Source organism: Chiloscyllium punctatum, chromosome 3 (genome assembly GCF_047496795.1).
Source record: "Chiloscyllium punctatum isolate Juve2018m chromosome 3, sChiPun1.3, whole genome shotgun sequence".
Classification (NCBI taxonomy): domain Eukaryota; kingdom Metazoa; phylum Chordata; class Chondrichthyes; order Orectolobiformes; family Hemiscylliidae; genus Chiloscyllium; species Chiloscyllium punctatum.
The window spans coordinates 121,648,066-121,670,956 of NC_092741.1; the positions used below are offsets into that span (position 1 = coordinate 121,648,066).

General features: G+C 40.6%; 1 protein-coding gene across 5 annotated transcripts in view; it reads right to left on the reverse strand.

Annotated features, from left to right (window-relative positions):
* Positions 1-22,891, reverse strand: part of LOC140464582 (pecanex-like protein 2) — a 268,742-nt gene that overhangs the window by 106,491 nt on the left and 139,360 nt on the right. For all 5 annotated transcript variants that reach the window (XM_072559843.1, XM_072559850.1, XM_072559861.1 and 2 more), the window contains 2 exons: positions 17,429-17,570; positions 15,900-16,077 (listed from right to left, as the gene is read on the reverse strand). In XM_072559843.1, coding sequence (XP_072415944.1) covers positions 15,900-16,077; positions 17,429-17,570 — 320 coding nt within the window. The remainder of the gene's footprint in view (positions 1-15,899; positions 16,078-17,428; positions 17,571-22,891) is intronic.

A 22,891-nucleotide genomic window follows, 5' to 3' on the forward strand; every position in this document is an offset into this window, starting at 1 on the left:
AATTGTCAAAAATTGGGATAAATTATTGAGTTACCTTCCAGAGGAAATTCAAAATGACCTGAAAGAGTTATTACTATCACATGGGGAGATATGTGGAAATAAGATGGGAAGTACTAACCTAATTATCAGAGATGCTATTCCAACTAAGCAACATCCTTCTAGACACAACCCTCTAAAGTTGGCACAGGTTCAAAAGGAGACTAAACACATGCTCTTAGATGACATAATCAAAGTGAGTTACAGTGACTGGAGCTCACCAAAACCAGATGGTACCCACCAGTTATGTGTGGACTATCACAAAGTCAATGCAGTGACAAAGCCTGATGCATATCCAATTCCACACTTTGAAGACTATGTTGAGAAGGTGGAACAAGCAACTTATATTTCTGAGTTGCACTTGCTCAGAGGATACTAGGAAATACCTTTGTCAGAAAGAGCGAAGACAATTTTGGCTTTTGTAATGCCTAATGGACTGTATCAGTTTAAAGGAATGCCATTTGGTAAGAAAAATGCCAATAAGGTCATTGCCGGATTACCCAATTGTGTCAATACATATAGATGACTGGGTGATTTTTATCACACATAGAAGGAACATTTGCAATGTTTATCAGACCTGTTCGATTGACTTTGGAAGGCAGGCTTGGTGATATATCTGGCTCAAAATGAATTTGCCAAAGCCCTAGTCACCTTCCTGGGCCATAGAACATAGAACATTACACTGCAGTACAGGCCCTTTGGTCCTCAATATAGCACTGACCTGTGGAACCAATCTGAAGCCTATCTATCCTACACTATTCCACTTTCATCCACATGTTTATCCAATAATCATTTAAATGCCCTTAAAGCTGGTGAGTCTACTACAGTTTCAGGCGGGCCCTTCCATGCCTCTACCACTGTCTGAGTAAAGGAACTACCTCTGACATCCATCCTATATCTATCACCCCTCAATTTAAAGCTATGTCCCTTCATGCTGGCCATCACTATCCAAGGATAAAGGGTCTCATTGTCAACCCTATCTAACCCTCTGATCATCTTATATGTCTCAATTAAGTCACCTCTCAACCTACTTCTCTCTAATTAAATCAGCCTCAAGTCCCTCAGCCTTTCCTCATAAGACCTTCCCTCTATTCCAAGCAACATCCTAGTAAGTCACCTTTGAACCCTTTCCGAAGCTTCCAAATCTTTCCTATAATGCGGTGACCAGAACTGTACGCAATACTCAAAGTGCGGCTGCACCAGAGTTTTGCACAGCTGCAACATGACCTTATAGCTCCGAAACTCAATCCCTCTACCAATAAAAACTAACACACCATATACCTTCTTAACAATCCTATCAACCGGAATGGCAACTTTCAGGGATCTGTGTACATGGACACCGAGATCTCTCTGCTCATCCACACTATCAAGAATTTTACCATTAGTCCAGTGCTCTGCATTCCTGTTGTTCTTTCCAAAGTGAATGACCTCATACTTTTCCACATTAGACTCCATTTGCCACCGCTCAGCCCAACTCTGCAGCTTATCTATGTCCCTCTGTAACCTGCAAAATCCTTCAAAACTCCACTGACTTTAATGTCATCCACAAATTTACTAACCCATCCTCTACACCCTCATCCTAGTCATTTATAAAAATGACAAACAGCAGTGGACCCAAAACAGATTCTTGTGGTACACCACTAGTAACTGAATTCCAGGATGAATATTTCCCATCAACCACCACCCTCTGTCTTCTTTACGCTAACCAATTTCTCATCTAACTGCTAAATCACCCTCAATCCCATGCCTCTATTTTCTGCAGTAGCCTAACATGGGGAACCTTATCAAACATCGTACTGAAATAGTGAATTTTGAGAAGATTTGTAGCTCAGGTTGAGGTTCTGAGTGTAGGTTTGCTCGCGAGCAAACCTACATCCAGCACCTTTCCGAAATCCATATACATCACATCAACCGCTTTATCCTCATTCACCTGTTCGGTCACATTCTCAAAGAACTCAATAAGGTTTATGAAGATTGACCTACCCTTCACAAAACCGTGTTGACTATCCCTAATCAACTTATTCCTCTCTAAATGATTACAAATCCTATCTCTTATAACCTTTTCCAACACTTTACTCACAACTGAAGGAAGGCTTACAGGTCTATAATTACCAGGGTTGTGTCTTCTCGCCTCTTGAACGGGGTACAACATTTGCTATTCTCCAGTCTTCTGGCACTATTCCTGTTGACAATGACAACATAAAGATCAAAGCTAAAGGCTCTACAATTTCCTCCCTGGTTTCCCTGAGAATCCTCAGATAAATCCCATTTGGCCAAGGGACTAATCTATTTTCACACTTGCCAGAATTGCTAACACATCCTTGTGAATCTCAATCCTACCTAGTCTAGTCGCCTGTATTTCAGTATTCTCCTCGACAGCGTTGTCTTTCACCAGTGTGAATACTGACAAAAAATATTCATTTAGCTCTTCTCCTATCTCCTCTGACTCCACACACAACTTTCCACTACTATCCTTGATTTACCCTAATCTTACTCTAGTCATTCTTTTATTCCTGATGTACCTATAGAAAGCTTTAGGGTTTTCCTTGATCCTATGTGCCAATGACTTCTCATGTCCCCCCCCCAACTCTTAGTTCTCTCTTTAGGTCTTTCCTGGCTAACTTATAACTCTCAAGCACCCTAATTGAGCCTTCACATCTCATCCTAACATAAGCCTTCTTCTTCCTTCAACTTACTTCGTAAGATTCAACTTATTTAGTAAAACATGGCTCCCTCACTCAACCATTTCGTCCCTGCCTGACAGGTACATATTTATCAAGGGCATGCAGTAGCTGCTCCTTGAATAAGCTCCACATTTCAATTGTGCCCATCCCTGCAGTTTCCTTCCCCATCTTATGCATCCTAAATCTTGCCTAATTGTATCATAATTGCCTTTCCCCCAGTTATAACTCTTCTCCTATATATACCTATCCCTTTCCATTGGTAAAGTTAATATAATCGAACTGTGGTCACTATCACCAAAGTGCTCACTTACCTCCAAATTTAACATCTGGCCGGGTTTATTACCCAGTACCAAATCCAATGTGGCCTCGCCCCCTTGTTGGCCTGTCTGCATACTGTGGCAGGAAACCTTCCTGCACACATTGGACAAAAGCTGACCCATCTAAAGTACTTGAACTACAATATTTCCAATCAATATTTGGAAAATTAAAGTCCCCCATAACAACTACCCTGGGCCAGGTTATTAGACATGGACAAATGGCCCCATAGGATACAAAAACAGGGGTGACTGGGGAGTTTCCCATACCATCAACAAAAAGAGCAGTACTACAATTCCTGGGATTGAGTGGATTTATTGAAAATTCACACCAAATTTTAGCAGTGTGGCAGCTCTTCTCGCCGAACTGCTAAAGAAAGGCAAAAAGTTTCAGTGGACAGTGGACTGTCTGAAAGCATTTGACAGCCTGAAAGCTGTGTTAACCACTTCCCCAGTGTTAGTCACACCTAATTATGCAAAACTATTCAAGGTGGCTATTAATGCAAGTGTTATGTGGGTGTCAGTGTTGTGTTCTTGCATGAAGACGATGAGAAGATAGGAAGGTCTATCGGGTATTTCTCCAGGAAATGAAACATTCATCAGCAGAAATATTCGACAATTGAGAAGACGACTTTGAGTTTGGTGTTGGTGTCACAACATTTCAATGTTTATGTTCCCAGTAACGTATCTGAGACAATCATATACACTGATCATAACCCATTGAAGTTTGTGGCAAAATTTAAAGACAAAAATGCCAGGCTGTTTAGATGGAGCTTGTTGTTACAGTCATTCAATTTGAAAATTGTGCATGTGGCAGGATGAGAAAACGTGATTGCCGACACATTGTCAAGACTGGAATGAGAAATGGAGGCATTTGGTGGCAGGAGTAAAACAGACTGAAACAGAATGTAGTTGTGCATGCTTGTATGTTTATTGTCAATCTAGAGTATGTGTGGTGTAGAGTACGAATAGTTTAAGATTAAGGGGTTTAAAATGAAGCTATTTTTGGATATTGATGGTTCTTTTTTTCAAGGGGTGAGGTGTAATGATGCTGCCCCTTTAACAAGATTATGGTGTCCTTGGCTTTTTTTTTAAAGAGGGGTTGTAAAAGACACACTCTGAAAAGTCTGGGCTTGCATGGGTTTTAGGGGCAATTTAATTATAGATAATAGATAGTGCCCCAGGCAAAAGGCTTTTAAGTTTTAGAAAAAAACACTTGTACAATAAAAAAGGAGTGGTCAGGTCTCCCACCTCAGCTTTTGTCTGGTTTGGTTTGGTCTGGCTATTCACTGAAAGCAGTCAGGCAATTGTTAAAACTGCTGGACCCAAAGAAACAGGTCAAGGCTGATCCTCCTCTCTCTCTGACATCTCTCCTGTAAAACTCTGTGTTGGATTTTACCTTTTGTGCCAAGGGGTGTTTTATGGGGTTTCTTGCGAATATTTGGAAAAGCATCATTAAGTTGGGATGGTCTGTTGGGTTTTTGGATAGATTAAATTTTTCAGTATTCTGTTGTCTTTTATTTGTATTTCATTCAGCAATCTTGTAAATAAATTGTTTGTTTAAAACTATGTGGGTTGACCAACTGCATTCCTCCACGTTACACTGCACCATTTGTGTTACACCTGCTTAAAACAACTAGCAAAGTTAGAGTCTGGGCCACTTTCTTGAAATGTTTTGAGGGGGTCTGGCCTGGTACATAACAAACTCCTTTTTGAAATAAAATAATGTTTAGCCTTGACTGCTTTCTGTGGCAGCAAAATTCTCCAGGCTCACTGGTTGGGTGAAGGAATTTCTTGTCATCACAGTACTAGGTTTGACTTGTAGCCTTAGACTGTGACCCTTGGTTCTGGACTCCCACGTCACCGTATCCTTCCTGCATCTGTCCCCTATCTAATCCTCTTAGAATTTTGTAGGTTTCTAGGATATCCCCCTCATTCTTCTGAACTCCAGTGAATATAATCCTAACTGATGCAACCTCCCCTCAAACGTCAGTCTTGCAATCCCACCAATCAGTCTGGTAAACCTTTGCTGCATTCCCTCATAGTAAGAACATCCTTCCTCAGAAAAGGAGCCCCAAACTGCACACAATAACCTAGGTGTGTCCTCACCAAGGCCCTATATATAATTACAATTTGAGGACATTCCTGCTTTTGTCCTCAAATCCTCTCACTATGAAGGCCAACCTACCATTTGCCTTCTTCACTGACTCATTGACTAGTGTACAAAGATGCCCAGGTCTCATTGCACATTCCCCTCTCTGACTTTATAGCCATTCACATAATAATCTACTTCCCTGTTTTTGCTCCCAAGATGGATAACATCACATTAATCCATATTATATTGCATCTGTTATGCATTTTCCCCTTCACTCAGCTTGTCCAAATCACAACGAAGCATCGCTGTATCCTCCTCATAGTTCACCCTCCCATCAGTTTTGTGTCATTTGCAAATTTGGAGATATTACTTTTGGTTCTTGCATTTATATTATTATGTATTGTGAATTGCTGGGGTTCTAGCACTGATCCCTGCAGTGCCCCACTAATCACTGCCTGCTATTTGGAAAAAGACTCATTTGTTCCTACTGTTTACCTATTTGCTAACCAGCTTTCCAGACATCGCAAATTGGGACAGCATGGTGGCTCAGTGGTTAGCACTGCTGCCTCACAGCACCAGGATCCCAGGTTCAATTCCAACCTTGGGCAACAGTCCAAAGATGTGCAGGGCAGGTGAATTGACCATGCTAAATTGTCCATACTATTAGGTGCATTAGTCAGTCAGAGGGAAATAGGTCTGGGTGGGTTACTCTTCGGGGGCGGGGGCGGGGGGCGGTGTGGACCATTTGGCCCAAACGGCCTGTTTCCACACTGTTGGTAATCTAAAAATACATTACCCCAATCCCATGTGCCTTCTGGAAGTCCAAATAAACCACACCCATTAGCTCCCCCTCAACAACTCTTCAAGTTACATTCTTGAGGAATTCCAGTAAATTTGTCAAGCATTATTTCCCTTTCATAAATCCATGCTGACTGTTTGATTTGGTCACCGCTCAGCTATTAAATCTTCTTTCCTCATTCCTACATTCCTCAGTGTCCATGAGGGTTCAATTTCTGAGTGCCCCTTTAAAGATGAAATTCACAACGTTAAAAATAAATGATTAATATCAGTAAAAATATCATAGATATGCGACATTTTCATTGATGTTGATTTTTGTTGTTACTTTGTTTCAGCAGATAGCTGAATTTGCAATTTGTGATTTTGTAGATAGAAGATTTACTGTAATTTTCCCAATGACTGTCATCAGACTGACGAGTCTATAATTCCTGGTTTTCTTTGTGCCTCCTCCTTAATAGAGGGACTACATGAGCTACCCTCCAATCTGCAGAAACTGTACTAGAGTCTACAGAATCTTGGAAGATGACCACCAATGCTTTCACTATTTCGCGGCCATTTACTCGGGGATATAGGTCATGAGACCCTGGAGATTTATCTGCCTTCAATCGCATCAATTTGCCCAACACCATATCCCTGCTGATACTGATTTCCTTCAGTTCCTCCCTCTCAGTAAACCCTGTGTCCCCAACATTTCTCATATGTTATTTGTGACCTCCTTTGTGAACATGGAACCACTGTGCTTTTAGTTGATCAGGCATTTCTTTAAGTTATAACTTCCCCTGTTTCTGATTGAGAGACACCTACATTTGTCTTCACCAATCTGTTTCTCTTCACATTCCTATAGAAACCTTTGCTGTCGATTTTTATGTTCCTTGCAAGCTTACTCTTGCACTCTAATTTCCTGTTCTTGATCAATCACTTTGATCTCGTTTGCTGAATTCTGAACTGCTCCCAATTCTCAAGTCTGTTGTTTTTTTTTCTGGCTAATTTGTATATGTCTCTTCCTTGTCTCTAATTTCCCTTGTAAGCCATTGTTTGACCACCTTTCCAGTTTTATTCTTGTACCAGACAAGAATGAACAATTGTTACCTCATACTCTTTTTAAATGTTTTCCATTGTCTTTCCACCATCATCTATTTAAGTAACATCTTCCAGTCTCTCATAGCCAACTCATGCCGTCATAATTTCCTCTATTTGGATTCAGGACCAGAATCAACTAGTCACAGAATCAAGTATGTCACTCTCCACCTTAACAAGGAATTTTATCATAATACGGTCATTCATCCCCAAGCAGCCTTCCAAGAGTAGCTGTCTAATTATTCCTTTCTCATCACACAATACCCAGCCTGTTGTCTAGTTGGTTCCTCAATGTATTGCTCCAGAAAACCATCCAGTAAACACTCCAGGAATTTCCTCTCTACAATACCGTTACTAATTTGAATTGTTCAATGTATAATCAGATTAAAGTTACCCATAATTAGAGATATTCCTTTATTGGGTGTGTCTCTAATTTCCTGTTTAATGCCATTCGCAACATCACCCCTACAGTCTGTCAGGTCTACATACAAGTCCCACGAAAGTATTCCTGCCCCTTGGTGTTTCTCAGCTCTACCCATACAGATTCTAGGAGAAAGTGAGGACTGCAGATGCTGGCAATCAGTGTCGAGAGTGTGGTGCTGGAAAAGCACAGCAGGTCAGGCAGCATCCGAGGAGGAGAATTGACATTTCAGGCTTCAGCCCTTCATCAGGAATTCAACAGATGGATACAGATTCTACATTGAAGCTAACGTCTTTCCTCACTATTGTGCTAATTTCCTCTTTAACCATCGTTGCAACTCAACTGTCTTTGCCTTTTTGTCTGTCTTTCCTAAGTACTTACACCCCTGGATATTCCAGGGAGAGCCTTTTTCCAAGTATGGTGATGGTGAGCACGAGGGGGCATAGCTTTAAATTGAGGGGTGACAGATATAGGACAGATGTCAGAAGTAGTTTCTTTACTCAGAGTAGTAACGGTATGGAATACTTTGCCTGCAACGGTAGTAGATTCGTCAACTTTAAGTACACTTAAGTCGTCATTGGACAAGCATATGGACGTACATGGAATAGCGTAGGTTAGATGGGCTTCAGATGGATATGACAGGTCAGCGCAACATCGAGGGCTGAAGGGCCTGTATTGCGCTGTAATGTTCTGTGATTTTCAGTTCCCATCCCTTTTCACCCTGCAGTCAAGGCTCCGTAATCCTGACTATATCACACATGTTTGTAATTTATCTGCACAATTAACTCATGTACTTTATTGCAAATGCTCTACACACTAAGGCACAACATTTTAAAGCTTATCTTTTTGGCATTACATATTCTGTTCCCATTATGTTTCACAATGGTCCTGTTTAATCCTGGCTCTTGATTTCTCTGTTTACCATTTTTCTTATTCCTCTTTCAACTGTATCTGAGGCTTAACATGAGGCTTTTCATTAGAAAAACACAGGGAGACTTGAAACTGTTTGAAAACTATTTAGTGTGTTTATGATTAAAGATCGCTTGTGTGCTTAACTGTTTCTAACTATCCCACCTGACTTTCACCTGGTCAGGTGTGACTGATGGATGTTAAATGGTACAATGCTAAAAGGCACTGAACAATATTGGAATCAAACAGTTCAATTTGTCTAACTGCTATTAATTTGTAAATATTACTGCTTTTCACAATCAACAACTCTGACCAACTAAAATGTAGCTTTTGTGAAACAGCTGATTGAGGAGGATTGTTCGTATTAAATAATTATGCATTTCAGTCTTTGTATAATAGTCTGCATGTGAACTGTGCAAGGTGTGAAGTACAACAGGAACTGACAAACAACAATTCAATGTAATTAGAAGATTGGTGTCAAATGCCAACATTTGACTCCAGAACAATTGATACTGGCACAGGGTACAATTAAAATTAGTCTACTTCCCAGTTTATCTCTCTTTAGAAAAACTCATCTCCTGCACAGAATATTCATCATCATATGCCAGAATGCAAATGATTCACCATGATATCAAGCAAGCACTATTCACCATCAAATCCCACACAGAAACAACAACTTACATTACTTTAATGCTGTAGCAAAACGACTGAAGACCCTTCGTGAAATGTTATATTAAAAAAATGACTATGAACATTAAGCCAGATGACCAAAAACTTGGTCAGAGAAAGAAAACAACAAGCCTGCATTTAATTAGCACCCTTTTTCAACCACAGATTATCCAATAACAGCCAATGAAATGGTTTTAGAGCACTGTTACTACTGGAGTGTGATAAACACAGCCGCCAATTTGGATAACAAGTTCTCACAAACATTACAAACAGATCATTTTTAAAACTAGTACTTAACTAGGATTTAAACTGTAAGGGGGGGGAGGGAGAGGAGGGGACCCAGGAAGATAGTGAGGAAAGAGATCACTCTGAGATTGGTACAGTTGAGAACATAAGTGAGTCAAACAGACAGGGCAGGCAGGGACAAAGTCGGACCAATAAATTAAACTGCGTTTATTTCAATGCAAGGGGAAGGCAAATGAATTCAGGACATGGTTAGGAACATGGGACTGGGAAATCATAGCAATTACAGAAACATGGCTCAGGAATGGGCAGAACTGGCAGCTTAATGTTCCAGGATACAAATGCTACAGGAAGGATAGAAATGGAGGCAAGAGAGGAGAGGGAGTGACATTTTTGATAAAGGATAGCATTACAGCTATGCTGAGGGAGGATATTTGGGGGAACTAAGAAATAAGAAAGGGATGATCACCTTAATGGGATTATATTATAGACCCCCTAATAGTCAGATGGAAATTGAGAAATTAACTTGTCAGGAGATCTCAGCTATTTGTAAGAATAATAGGGTAGTTATGGTAGGGGATTTTAACTTTCCAAACATCGACTGGGACTGCCATAGTGTTAAAGATTTAGATGGAGAGGAATTTCTTAAGTGCATATAAGACAATTTTCTGATTCAGTATGTGGATGTACCTACTAGAGAAGGTGCAAAACTTGACCTACTCTTGGGAACTAAGGCAGGGCAGGTGATTGAGGTGTCAGTGGGGCAGCACTTTGGGGCCAGCGACCATAATTCTATTTGTTTTAAAATAGTGATGGAAAAGGATAGACCAGATCTAAAAGTTGAAGTCCTAAATTGGAGAAAGGCCAATTTTGACGGTATTAGGCAAGAACTTTTGAAAGTTGATTGGAGGCAGACGTTCGCAGGTAAAGGGACTGCTGGAAAATGGGAAACCTTCAGAAATGAGAAAACAAGAATCCAGAGAAAGTATATTCCTGTCAGGGTGAAAGGGAAGGCTGGTAGGTATAGGGAATGTTGGATGACTAAAGAAATTGAGGGTTTGGTTAAGAAAAAGAAGGAAGCATATGTCAGGTATAGACAGGATAGATCGAGTGAATCCTTAGAAGAATATAAAGGAAGTAGGAGGGAAATCAGGAGGGCAAAAAGGGGACATGAGATAGCTTTGGCAAATAGAATGAAGGAGAATCCAAAGGGTTTTACAAATATATTAAGGACAAAACGGTAACTAGGGAGAGAATAGGGCCCCTCAAAGATCAGCAAGGTGGCCTTTGTGTGGAGCCACAGAAAATGGGGGAGATACTAAATGAATATTTTGCATCAGTATTTACTGTGGAAAAGGATATGGAAGATATAGACTGTAGGGAAATAGATGGTGACATCTTGGAAAATGTCCAGATGACAGAGGCGGAAGTGCTGGATGTCTTGAAATGGTTAAAAGTGGATAAATCCCCAGGACCTGATCAGGTATACCTGAGAACTCTATGGGAGGTGAGAGAAGTAATTGCTGGGCCTCTTGCTGAGATATTTGTATCATTGATAGTCACAGGTGAGGTGCCGGAAGACTGGAGGTTGGCAAACGTGATGCCAATGTTTAAGAAGGGCGGTAAAGACAAGCCAGGGAACTATATACTGGTGAGCCTGACCTCAATGGTGGGCAAATTGTTGGAGGGAATCCTGAGGGACAGGATGTACATGTATTTGGAAAGGCAAGGACTGATTCGGGATAGTCAACATGGCTTTGTGCGTGGGAAATCATGTCTTTCAAACTTGATTGAGTATTTTGAAGAAGTAACAAAGAAGATTGATGAGGGCAGAGCGGTAGATGTGATCTATATGGACTTCAGTAAGGCATTCGACAAGGTTCCCCATGGAAGACTGATTAGCAAGGTTAGATCTCAAGGAATACAAGGAGAATTAGCCATTTGGATACAGAACTAGCTCAAGGGCAGAAGACAGAGGATGGCGGTGGAGGGTTGTTTTTCAGACTGGAGGCCTGTGACCAGTGGAGTGCCACAAGGATCGGTGCTGGGTCCTCTACTTTTTGTCATTTACATAAATGATTTGGATGCGAACATAAGAGGTACAGTTAGTAAGTTTGCAGATGACACCAAAATTGGAGGTGTAGTGAACAGGAAAGAGGGTTACCTCAGATTACAACAGGATCTTGACCAAATGGGCCAATGGGCAAAGAAATGGCAGATGGAGTTTAATTCAGATAAATGTGAGGTGCTGCATTTTGGGAAAGCAAATCTTAGCAGGACTTATACACTTAATGGTAAGGTCCTAGGGAGTGTTGCTGAACAAAGAGACCTTGAAGTGCAGGTTCATAGCTCCTTGAAAGTGGAGTCGCAGGTTGATAGGACAGTGAAGACGACGTTTGGTATGCTTTCTTTTATTGGTCAGAGTATTGAGTACAGGAGTTGGGAGGTCATGTTGCGGCTGGACAGGACATTGGTTAGGCCAGTGTTGGAATACTGCATGCAATTCTGGCCTCCTTCCTATCGGAAAGTTGTTGTGAAACTTGAAAGGGTTCAGAAAAGATTTACAAGGATGTTGCCAGGGTTGGAAGATTTGAGCTATAGGGAGAGGCTGTACAGACTGGGGCTGTTTTCCCTGGAGCGTCGGAGGCTGAAGGATGACCGTATGGAGGTTTACAAAATTATGAGGGGCATGGATAGGATAAATAGACAAATTTTTTTCCATGGGGTCAGCGAGTCCAGAACTAGAGGGCATCAGTTTCGGGTGAGAGGGGAAAGGCATAAAAGAAACCTAAGGGGCAAATTTTTCACACAGAGGGTGTTACGTGTATGGAATGAGCTGCCAGAGGATGTGGTGGAGGCTGGTACAATTGCAACATTTAAGAGGCATTTGGATGTGTATATGAATAGGAAGGGTTTGGAGGGAATTGGGCCGGTGCTGGCAGGTGGGACTAGATTGGGTTGGGATATCTGGTCGGCATGGACAGGTTGGACCAAAAGGTCTGTTTCCATGCTGTACATCTCTATGACTAAATGGTTCCAACAGAGGGTCACACTCTTTGCTCGGCTGCCCAAGTAACTGAAACAGAAAATGAATTTGCTGGAGAAACTCAACAGGTCAGGTTGGATCTATGGAGAAAGAAACAGAATCAATGTTTGCAGGTGTGGAGGGATATTGGGAGTGGAGGAGTGGACCAGGGTGTCCCCAGTGGAAATGGTCCATGCAGAATGCTGGCAAGTAAGTTGAGTGAAATGTATGCTTATCCAAGGCCCAGATCAAGAGAACATTTTATCCTGCAGCATCACTGATAATTGTTATTCTTCTTCATAACAGATAGCATCTAGGAAAATGTGGCATTTATCTTGATGTCAGGGGTGGGCTGGGGTGGGGTGGGAGTTAAGGAGTGAGCAGATAGGTGGAGATGGAGCCCAGAGAAAGAGAGAGAGGGGAAAAGTTAGGCATACAAGGAATTTGATAGTAAATGTGGGAAGACGAAACGCTGGACAGATGGTGATAGGAACTGGAAATATAAAAACACAGGTGAAAATATTGAAACACAGAGACATAGAAACAAGAGTAGGCCATTTAAATCTTTAAGGCTACTTCACCATTCAATATGATCATAGCTGATCATCAAGCTCAATACCCTAAACCCCTCCTCCATATTCCTATGATCACAATTTCTATACATCTACCTTCTTCCTGAGAACATAATAGTTATGAAGATGTGAGTGTGATGTACCTTTAAGAGAGTTAAAGGCTAGCAGAGCTACCTGACAGCACCAAGTGTTCTGAATAAGATACAATGTATCATGTGGTCCAGCTACTGGGATAGCTAGGGTAGCTCATTGCCTGGAGACAAAAACAGATTCAAATTAGGCCAATCAGTTTCAATTATATCCCAAAAAATATCAAACTCCAATCAAGTTTGAATTGAGCATACTGACGATCTTAAAAGCCAATGGCATAATCCGATGCACTGGTGATATAATGCCAGGGAAAATTGAACATTTGGGAGGAGAACTGCCATTCCACTAGCATGTAGAAACTGCCCGAAAAATAACTCTCTTAAAGATACCTTTATCGATCATGACCTGTAAAGCATAATCCCTAAGAATAAGAAAAGATGACATAGGAAGATCCAAATAGAAGATTTGACAGCTAGCAGGTCTTGAAAACTTGAACTTCTGGTAAATTTTAATCAGGGAGTTTTATTGGACTAGTATTATACAAGTGAAGATAACAGACAGGTTAGAGGAAGGAGTTGTAAATATTTGTTAGTTAATTATTCTCTGTTATACTTCAAGAAATAAAGTTGTTAATTTTTACTTTAAATGGTATTAGCTTCTCGAATTTTCAGAGATTACTGCACAGGATGAATCTTTTCTGTGTTGCTGGTTTAAATTAAGCAGGAGGGTTTACCCCCATTTCGTAACAATGTTTTGACCTCAACTACTTTCTGTGGAAGTGAGTTCCACAGGCTCACCACTCTCTGGGTGAAGACATTTTTCTTCTAATTCCTAAAGGTTTACTCCTTATCCTTAAACTATTACCCCTGGGTCTAGACTCTCTCACCACTGGGAACACTCTTTTTGCATCTTGCCAGTTACGTCCTGTTAGAATTTCACATGATTCTGTGAGGTCTCCCTTCATTCTTCTGAACTGCAATGAGATAATCCTAACCTCATACGTGATTGGGTTTGCTGTGCTGAAAGCAGCACATCTAATAATAGGATGAGAGATTAGGGGAGAGCTAAAGACAAGAAACAAGGTGTTCTGGCCCTAAAATTATTGAACTCAATATTGTGTCCTGAAGATTGCAAGTGGAAAATTAGATGCTATTCCTTCAGTTTGTGCTAAGTCTCACTGCAACATGACAGCAGGCTTGTGACAGAAATGTTGGCATTGGAACACAATGGTGTATTGAAGTAGAAGGCAACTGGAACTCGGGTTCATTTTTACAGATGGAGCATAGGTGTTCTGCAAAGCAGTCACCCAGTCTGCATTGTGTCTCTCCAATGGAGAGGCGGCCAAATTATGAGCGCAAATTGGAGCAGCACGGTGGCTCAGTGGTTAGCACTGCCTCGCAGCACCAGGGACTCAGGTACGATTCCAGCCTTGGGCGACTGTCTGTGTGGAGTTTGCACGTTCTCTCCACACCTGTGTGGGTTTCCTCAAAGTGGGAGGTTTCCTCCCACAATCCAAAGATGTGCCAGTCAGAGATAAAATGTAGTAGTTTGGGTGGGATACTCGTTGGAGGGTTGGTCTGGACTTGTCGGGCTGAAAGGCCTTTTTCCACTCTGTAGGGATTCTATATTTTAAAAAATACAGCAGTCTAGATTGAGTGAATTCACCTGAAAAGTGTATTGGGGCTTTGGATAGTGAGGAGGGAGGAGATAAACAGGCAAGTGTTGCATTTTCTGCAATTACATGGGAAGGTGCCTTTTGGGTGTAGGGATGCATTGGGAGTGGAGGAGGTGTCCCATAGGAAACAACACCTGCAGAATGCTCACAAGAGACTGGAGGGGATAATGTGTTTGTCCAAGGCCCAGATCAAGAGATCAAGTTTTATCCTGCAGCATCACTGCTGTCAGCAAGCAGATGCACAACCATTCTCATCAAAATACTTACAGACAGCAAACCAGTGTGTTTGGCAGCAATTGTGAATTAGTATGCAACTGAAAACCCAACTACACATAATTTTTTCAAATGTTCTTTAGCAGAGACTGAATGCATTAAAGGAGAATTCTCATTATTTTAATTAATTTCTCATTGCAGAGGTGTGTATGGGTGTCTCAATAGAGCACGCTCTGGAGAAACAGAATTCCACATTACTCTGTACATGTGGTATCCAGACACTCCTCTCAGGCTTCAGTGGAGAAAAACAAACATTTTACCATCATTACCATGACAAGGTCTAGCCCACTAGTTTCAATCTTCCCACTGCTCAACTGGAGAAAACTTCTCCTCATCCAATACTGAATGCTTGAAACAATAGAGGGGTCAGGAGAGGTGATGATGAGCTGGAACCAAATCTTGTCAAAGCACTTTTGGAAACTGACTGAATATTTTGGGATGACATTGTCAAGGACCAGAATGTAGATTAGAAATAGACTAAGAAAAAAGTTACTAAATAGAACTAACTAATCACCATCTTGGGTGGCACAGTGGTTAGCATTGCTGCCTCACAGCACCAGGGACCCAGGTTCGATTCCCACCTCGGGTGACTGTCTGTGTGAAGTTTGCACATTCTCCCCGTGTCTGCGTGGGTTTCGTCTGGGTGCTCTGGTTTCCTCCCACAATCCAAGCATGTGCAGGTCTGGTGAGCTGGTCATGCTAAATTGTCCATAGTGTTGGGTGCATTAGTCAGGGGTAAATATAGGGTGGGTGTGTGGGTCTGGGTGGGTTGCTCTTCGGAGGGTCAGTGTGGACTTGTTGGGCCGAAGAGCCTGTTTCCATTCTGTAGGGAATCTAATCTAATCAAAATAGCCACATGGATTATTCATAAGCATACCATACTACACAATCATATCATCACCATCCCACCGTATGTTCAAATCATCATCCTCCTCACAGACTATTCACCATCATTTCTTGCCACATAGACTATTCTCCAATATAGCCACCAATACATGCGTGTAGAAGTAGCACTTGCCTTGCTGAATAGAACTGACATCAGGAAGAAATCCAACAAAAATGTCTCAGAGATACCACTGTAGTCAAACCGAAAGAAGAGAACGGTGAAACTCAAAGTTATGTATTGGTACGTTGGATTACAGAAGGATGAGCGCAGTAGCTTCATACTGGCCATGGTCATCATTAAAACATCACAGCTGCAACACAAAGTAAGACAATAATTAATAAATGCAGTCCATACTGGTTGTCCTCTCATAGACTGTAGTTCCTGCAGCTCCTGACTAAAAAAAATCAGAGAGAGCCTATCATTGTGCTGATGGTGGTCCTGCAGCAACTTATTACTGGGAGCTGAGTTAATTGCTTTCAGACAGCTGCCACTCCTATCTCAGGAGAAAGTCTCAGCTGTCTGCTAGGAATTATGGTCACTACTAATTTTACAAGCAATCCCATCACACTAAGGTAGGTCTGAGATTGGGATCTCCAGGAAGTGGGGTGGGCAGTCCTAAAGGGGGACATGCCCTTTTTGGGGTGGAGTTGCTCCAAAAGAATCAGACGGTCCACAAAGGAAGTTCCCTTGTCTAACACCAAATCATAAAGTTAAGGATTCTCGGCCTCCCACATGGAATGTGCCCACCCCCACCATGTTTAAAATACAGTGGTGCCTGGATGAGGGCCTTAACTTGCAACTTAAAGATTTCAATTAGCCCAAGGGCAGGCAGGCAACCTAATGCCTATCGAACCCCATTAAATTTCAGATAGATTGGGGGCAAGTGGAAAGGCAGCAGGAAGGCTACCCACTTGATTTTAAAAGACAGTTCTGAAGAAGGGTCACTAGACAAGAAACATTAACTCTACTTTCTCTCTACAGATGCTGAGTTTCTCTAGCAAATTCTGCTTTTGTAGTCCTTTGCTTTATCATGTTACACTGCAGACATGTGACAGTATCTTTGTTACGTTATAAGCTATTGCCTTATTGAATGGGTGAGTAAAACTCTCTCTACTACTGTTTTACTGCTGAAGTGAACGAACACAACCAACACACCAACATTTGGGTCGTTATTGGTTAAGAGTTTGCTATAATTGCCTCCAATATAGTTCATCATTTCATATAAACTACAACACACAGACAGAACAGTTGACACAATCAGTGTGCAGTGATGTTTATCCTCAAACCAAACAGCATTTTATTCCCAGACATACATGCCCTCTGACCATATCTCATCATCTTTCATGCATTTATCTCACCAATTTCAAAATACCTCTATTTTGAACACTAAACCCCAGTGGTACATTCCAAAGTCTCACAAGTCATGATGTATTTCAAGTTTTTCAATGTTTTTCAAGAACTCCTCCTGTGAAACACTTTCCCAGAGGCAAGCGGGCCTTACTAATTATGCCTTATTAATTGAGTAAACAATTAAAAATGGTTTACAAATGTCCTCATTGAAACTGATTAACCATTGCTCTCAACAAAGACATACCTGACGATCTGCAAAGGCAGTCAATAAGTTTTCTAAAAATTAGAAATATAAATATGCAGCAGCTTACTGTATACCAAGCTTCTTTTGACTACTGAGAGAGAAAGCATCGTTGGTAAGTGCGTTGAGCACCACAGCTGGGTAGATAATGTACTTCTCCAAACAAAGAAGCCAAACGTACAATTGCTCAAACCACATGAGTTGGGCTGCATCTGGAACACAAAACAAATAATTATGGAGAAAATAGAGAATAAGCTGACACGTTGTAATTGGTTATGGAGCCAAGGCAAGTGGATGGAGTTAAGTTACAGAACAATCAGCATCTAACTCACAGATTGAAGGGCCTCTTCTTTTTCTGACAATTCCTTCGAGGGCTCAAATAATATCAGAAATGGGAGGCGCTGCTAAAAATATCATTTAGGACAGTCGGCTGTGATCTCTTCGTTCTCTCGTAACTGCAGCATTTGTTCTACAGCTTTTAAGAGCTTGCATGTCATTTTGTTTCAGGTTATGGGCACTTGGAAGCTGAGGAGGTGAGAAATCAATATCCAACTCTGTACTATGATTTTTGACTTTATAATGTTGATTGCATTTGGCATCACATTTACCATCCACAAACCCCCAACTTTAACTGCAACACATTGGTGCAAACCCAACATAAACCAAAAGCCTTACATCTAAACCCTTTCAGCTAGCTCTAAAGACCCCATGTAGATTATCTTAATCTATTTCCTTATTAGATGATGGCCTCTGCAGTTGTAAGTGCCATTGTTCAGATGAAATGTTGAACTGAAGCCCTCTCAATGCGAGGCTTTCTTTCTTTCATTCTTAACAGTGGCAGCCACACTGACAAATGACCCTGACTGGTTTCAGCTTTTCTGCTGAATCCCTTAATGTTCTGAACCATCAGGACACAGAGGATTTAGTTTCTAATGAACACTGACACTTAAAGGATTTTAAATATGTTTTTGTTGTGGATGCAAATCCAAATCAACAATTTAATTTACGGTCTGCTTCACAACCTTTTTAGCATATTTTCTTAGATCTAAAGAACTCAGTTTAATTACAATCATGTTTTAGCTCCAGGTGATGTATTACTTTAATTTAACCTCCATTTCATATTCAGCGCAGTCACAAGGCATGAAGATTTTAATTCCCTACAATTGTCTCGATGCTCAAGCAAATTAGGTTCCACTCTAAATGATCCCAATGTAACCGTATATGGTTATAACTGCAACAAATCAGAGGCCCTTGTCAAATCATTTTTACACATCATTTTCAATGATCATTATCACTTGCAACAAGCAAATATGTGTATTAAGTGCAGACACATACATTATAATAACCAAAAAAAAAGTTTGAAATAAAATTACAGCAAGATGCTGCTTCATACAGTGTGTAAAATTGTGCAGGGATACAAAATTGTGAAAAATAAATTCTCAGAACAGCATCTTTGAAACAACAAAAAGGTTGTACAGTACTTGTATTGCATCTCTATAACATAGCAAAATGTCACAGGGTATATTTTTAGAAATTCTAACACTGAATTTCAAAAGGAGATATTTAGGACAGACAGAAACACAGGAAATGGGAGCAGGAGAAGGCAATTCAGCCCCTTAGGCCTACTTAGCCATTAGACTAAATCAGGTCTGATCTTCTACCTCAATGCTATTTTTTGTCATAGCTTTTGATTTCTTTAACATACATTCTGAACATACTAAATGTCTGAGTCCCAAAGTTCACTGGAGTCGAGAATTCCAAAGATTCACCACCCTCTGAGTAAAGAAACTCTTTTACATCTAAGTCCTAAATAGATTGTCTCTTATCCTGAGACTGTGTCCCCCGGTTTCAGACCAGTCAGCCAGGGAAACATCCTTCCTGTATCTAACCTGTTTTCAGCTTGGTAAGAATTTGCTTTGTTTCAATGTTTGTGGTTGACTCATTCAAAAGTTTTGTCAGAGGTAGGTTTTAAGGAATACTTTAAAGGAGGAAAGAGGGAGCAAAGGGTACAAAGGATTTCCCTGGAGCTGTGGACCTAGAGATTAGGTACACAGCTGACAATGGCGGGGCACGTGAAACTGGGGATATGTAAGATGCCAGAATTGAAGGACAGCAGATTGCGGAGTGCGATCAGGCTGAAGAAGTTTACAGAGATAAGGAAGGATGAGGTTATGGAGAATTTGACAAAGGATAGAGAAATTTTAAAGATTAACACCAATAATCCCTCAGTATTTACAAATAATTGACAAGACCAAGTCTGATTATAATAGCTATGAATTGATCCAATTGCTAAATTGAATTGCAGCAAAATTACATACAAGGGATCAAACACATTTGGCAGGAAGTCTATCAATGAAATAATGAGCTGTATCAAATAACAAATTAAAAGAAAAATCATCCATTTATGAATTATTAATAGTATGTGTTGCCATGATGACATTAGTAAATTCTAATGGATGTACAGTACTCACAATGACCAACTTTCCTATAGAAATCTGAGATGATTAGTCACATACTGATTCAGCAATGTGGTCTCCCACCTCATTTGGGGGCAGCACAGGGGCTCAGTGGCTAGCACTGCTGTCTCTCAGCGCTAGGGACCCGGGTTCAATTCCAGCCTTGGGCGACTGCCTGTGTGGAGTTTGCGCATTCTCCCTGTGTCTGCGTGGATTTCCTCCAGGTGCTCTAGTTTCCTCCCACAATCCAAAGATGTGCAGGTGAGGTGGATTGGCTGTGCTAAATTGCCCATAGTGTTCAAGGATGTGTAGCTTAGGTGCATTAATCGAGGTAAATGTAGAGTAATAGGGTAGGGGAATGGGTTTGGGTGGGATACTCTTCGGAGGGGTGATGTGGACTTGCTGGGCCGAAGGGCCTGTTTCCACACTGTAGGGATTCTATGTCCCTGTTCATGCCTGCAACTTCCCTCAGAGTAAATTAAAAGAAAACCAAAAAAAATGTAAGGGGGAGGGAAAGAATCAGCTTCCAAAGCAACATGGTCAACTTTCTACTGCAGTGAGAGAGGTTCAACCAGGATTCTTAAAAATCTGTCCAAGATAATATGAAATTCCATCACCAATTTTTTTTGTTCATTCATGGAATATGAAGGGAGGGGAGAGTGGGTGACAATGCCAGGGCACAGCAATGAGTCTACAGGCCAACATTTAGGGGTGTGTGTTACATGGTTACCAATTAAGGCAAATTGTATACTTACCCTATTTTCGACTTAAATTAGATTTAATAAACAAAAAGTTATTGATTTATTGTGAAACAAAACTTAATCAGAGGAGATGGTAAACTGATTAACACATTTAGCATATAATACAAAAATATAATTGTTTACCCTTCTAAATAACCCATAGCATGCCTACATATTATATGATGCCAAATATTGATGTAGGTACATGCAGACATACAAACTTCGAGGAAGATTTCTCTCTGCACAGGATCACTTTAGGTAAAAAATACTTTTGGCTAATACGTTCTAGTTCTTGATGGTAAAAAGGGAAAGGTGTGGAACGTTCAGATGGTTGTCAGTCTGGGGTTCTAGCATGTGTAGATGGTTGTCACCACACATAGGCAGTTGTCTTTGAGATCTTTAAAAACATACCCAGGATACAGTATCAAGGATTCTTCTGGTCACTCAATCTGGACAACCAGATTTCATATTGAATTCACAACAAGGAATTTTCTTGAAACAGGAGAGCTGAGATTGGAAGCTTCTTGCTAACTGAAAATTCTAACATTGCTCAAAGGAAACAATAATTATAGCTTTTTGTCTTGCATGCATGAGAATTAGGATACATGAAACAGACTTGAAAAGAGGAGATACATTTTTGCAGCATGAGATCAGAGTGCTGATTGTTTGAGCTATCGATATCATGGAAGTGCAGTGGGAACAGTTAACTGCCAATCTTAGTTCACAGACCAAGCAGGTGGATGCTGATTAGTCAAGGTGTTGCTATGGCAATGCAGCAGACATTGACAGACTCCATGAATACTGTGCTTTCTAATGAAAAAGGTGCAATATGTTAACAAACTATTTTGACTACGTAAAACAGGAGCCTGTAAGTAGCTTCTTGCACTCACAAATGCATTAGACTGAGCACCTGACTGATTATCTTAAACTGCTTTCTAGTGTATTTATTAGTACAGTCTGAATTATCTAATAAACGTTATCCAATGGCAGAATTACATTTAATGGTGGCCACAATATTTTAACACATGCAAGTATGGGCTGCTTTGTTGCATAATTAAGGATGCCACTAAACTCATTTTCTCTAAAAATGTGTTTTTTCTCACTCATGGTTTCAACTTTGGTTATACACTCAACCCACATTAAACAGGAAGAGGTCACTACTGAGTTCAAACATTTCTCAGCATATAACGGTATCGAACAAGGATGCTGAGGCTCTGAAAGAACAGCTAGCAGACATTTAGATGTTTGGATATTACACCTCATGACTTAACAGATTTTCAACTGATATCTAAATGGCTGCTGACACTGCATAAGAACATCTAGAAGTAATGTACGTTTCATAGGAAGCTGCTCAATGTATCTCTCTCAGAAAGCTGCTATCTGTACAGTAACTCTCACAGAAAGCTGCTCTGTCAACAGCTGAAATTGGCGTATACACAGGGCGGCACAAAGACCGGCACTGACATCAGTACATGAACAAAGCAGCATGGAGACTTCGGCACAGATATCGGTGCATGTGTAGAAGACAATGCGTGAAATGATCATTGCTGGAATTGTGCTATTGTGAACAGAGGTAAACATTCTTGAAAATATTGTTCCTTAATTCCTCTACAACATTATAATCAAATCATGCTTCCGGAACACGCATTATCCGAGAGCTACTTGTATTGTCAATCAGTGCGTTCTAGTTCTAACCAGACCTGTATAAAACAAGCTTTTCCTCATGTTGCTGTTGCTTTGCTCGACAATTACCTTAAATCTTTTGTTTTCTTTGGTTCATATTAATCCATCAATTTGAACAGTTTCTCATTACCTATTCTGTTCAGACCCTTCACAATTTGAATGTTTCTATTATATTGCCTCTCAATCGTTTCTTCTCCAAGAAAATAGTCCCAACTTCTTGCATCTTTCAACACAACTGAAGTTCATTGTCCCTGGAACCATTCCTGTAAATCTTTTCTGCAGTATCTTTAATGTTGTCACAATCTTGCTCGAGCATCAAAACTAGAAGTAATACTCCATCAAAACTGAAATACTGTTTTACATAAATTCCACACAGCTACCTTGCTTTTGTGCTCTGTGTCCCTATTAATAAACCATAGGATGTAGACTGTTTTATTAACTCATCTCAACCTGCCCTGCCAAATTCAATGTTTCTTGTAAATATTGTATACACAGATGTTCTTCTGCCTTTCCACTGCCTTTAGAAAGGTACTCTTTGCTTTATACCAAAATAAATCACTTCTAACAACTTTGCATTTAATTTCACCTGCGGTTGTCCACCCATTCCATTTGTAGTGGGAACTCCAGTTTTAACAATCAGTTTAAAAAAAAACA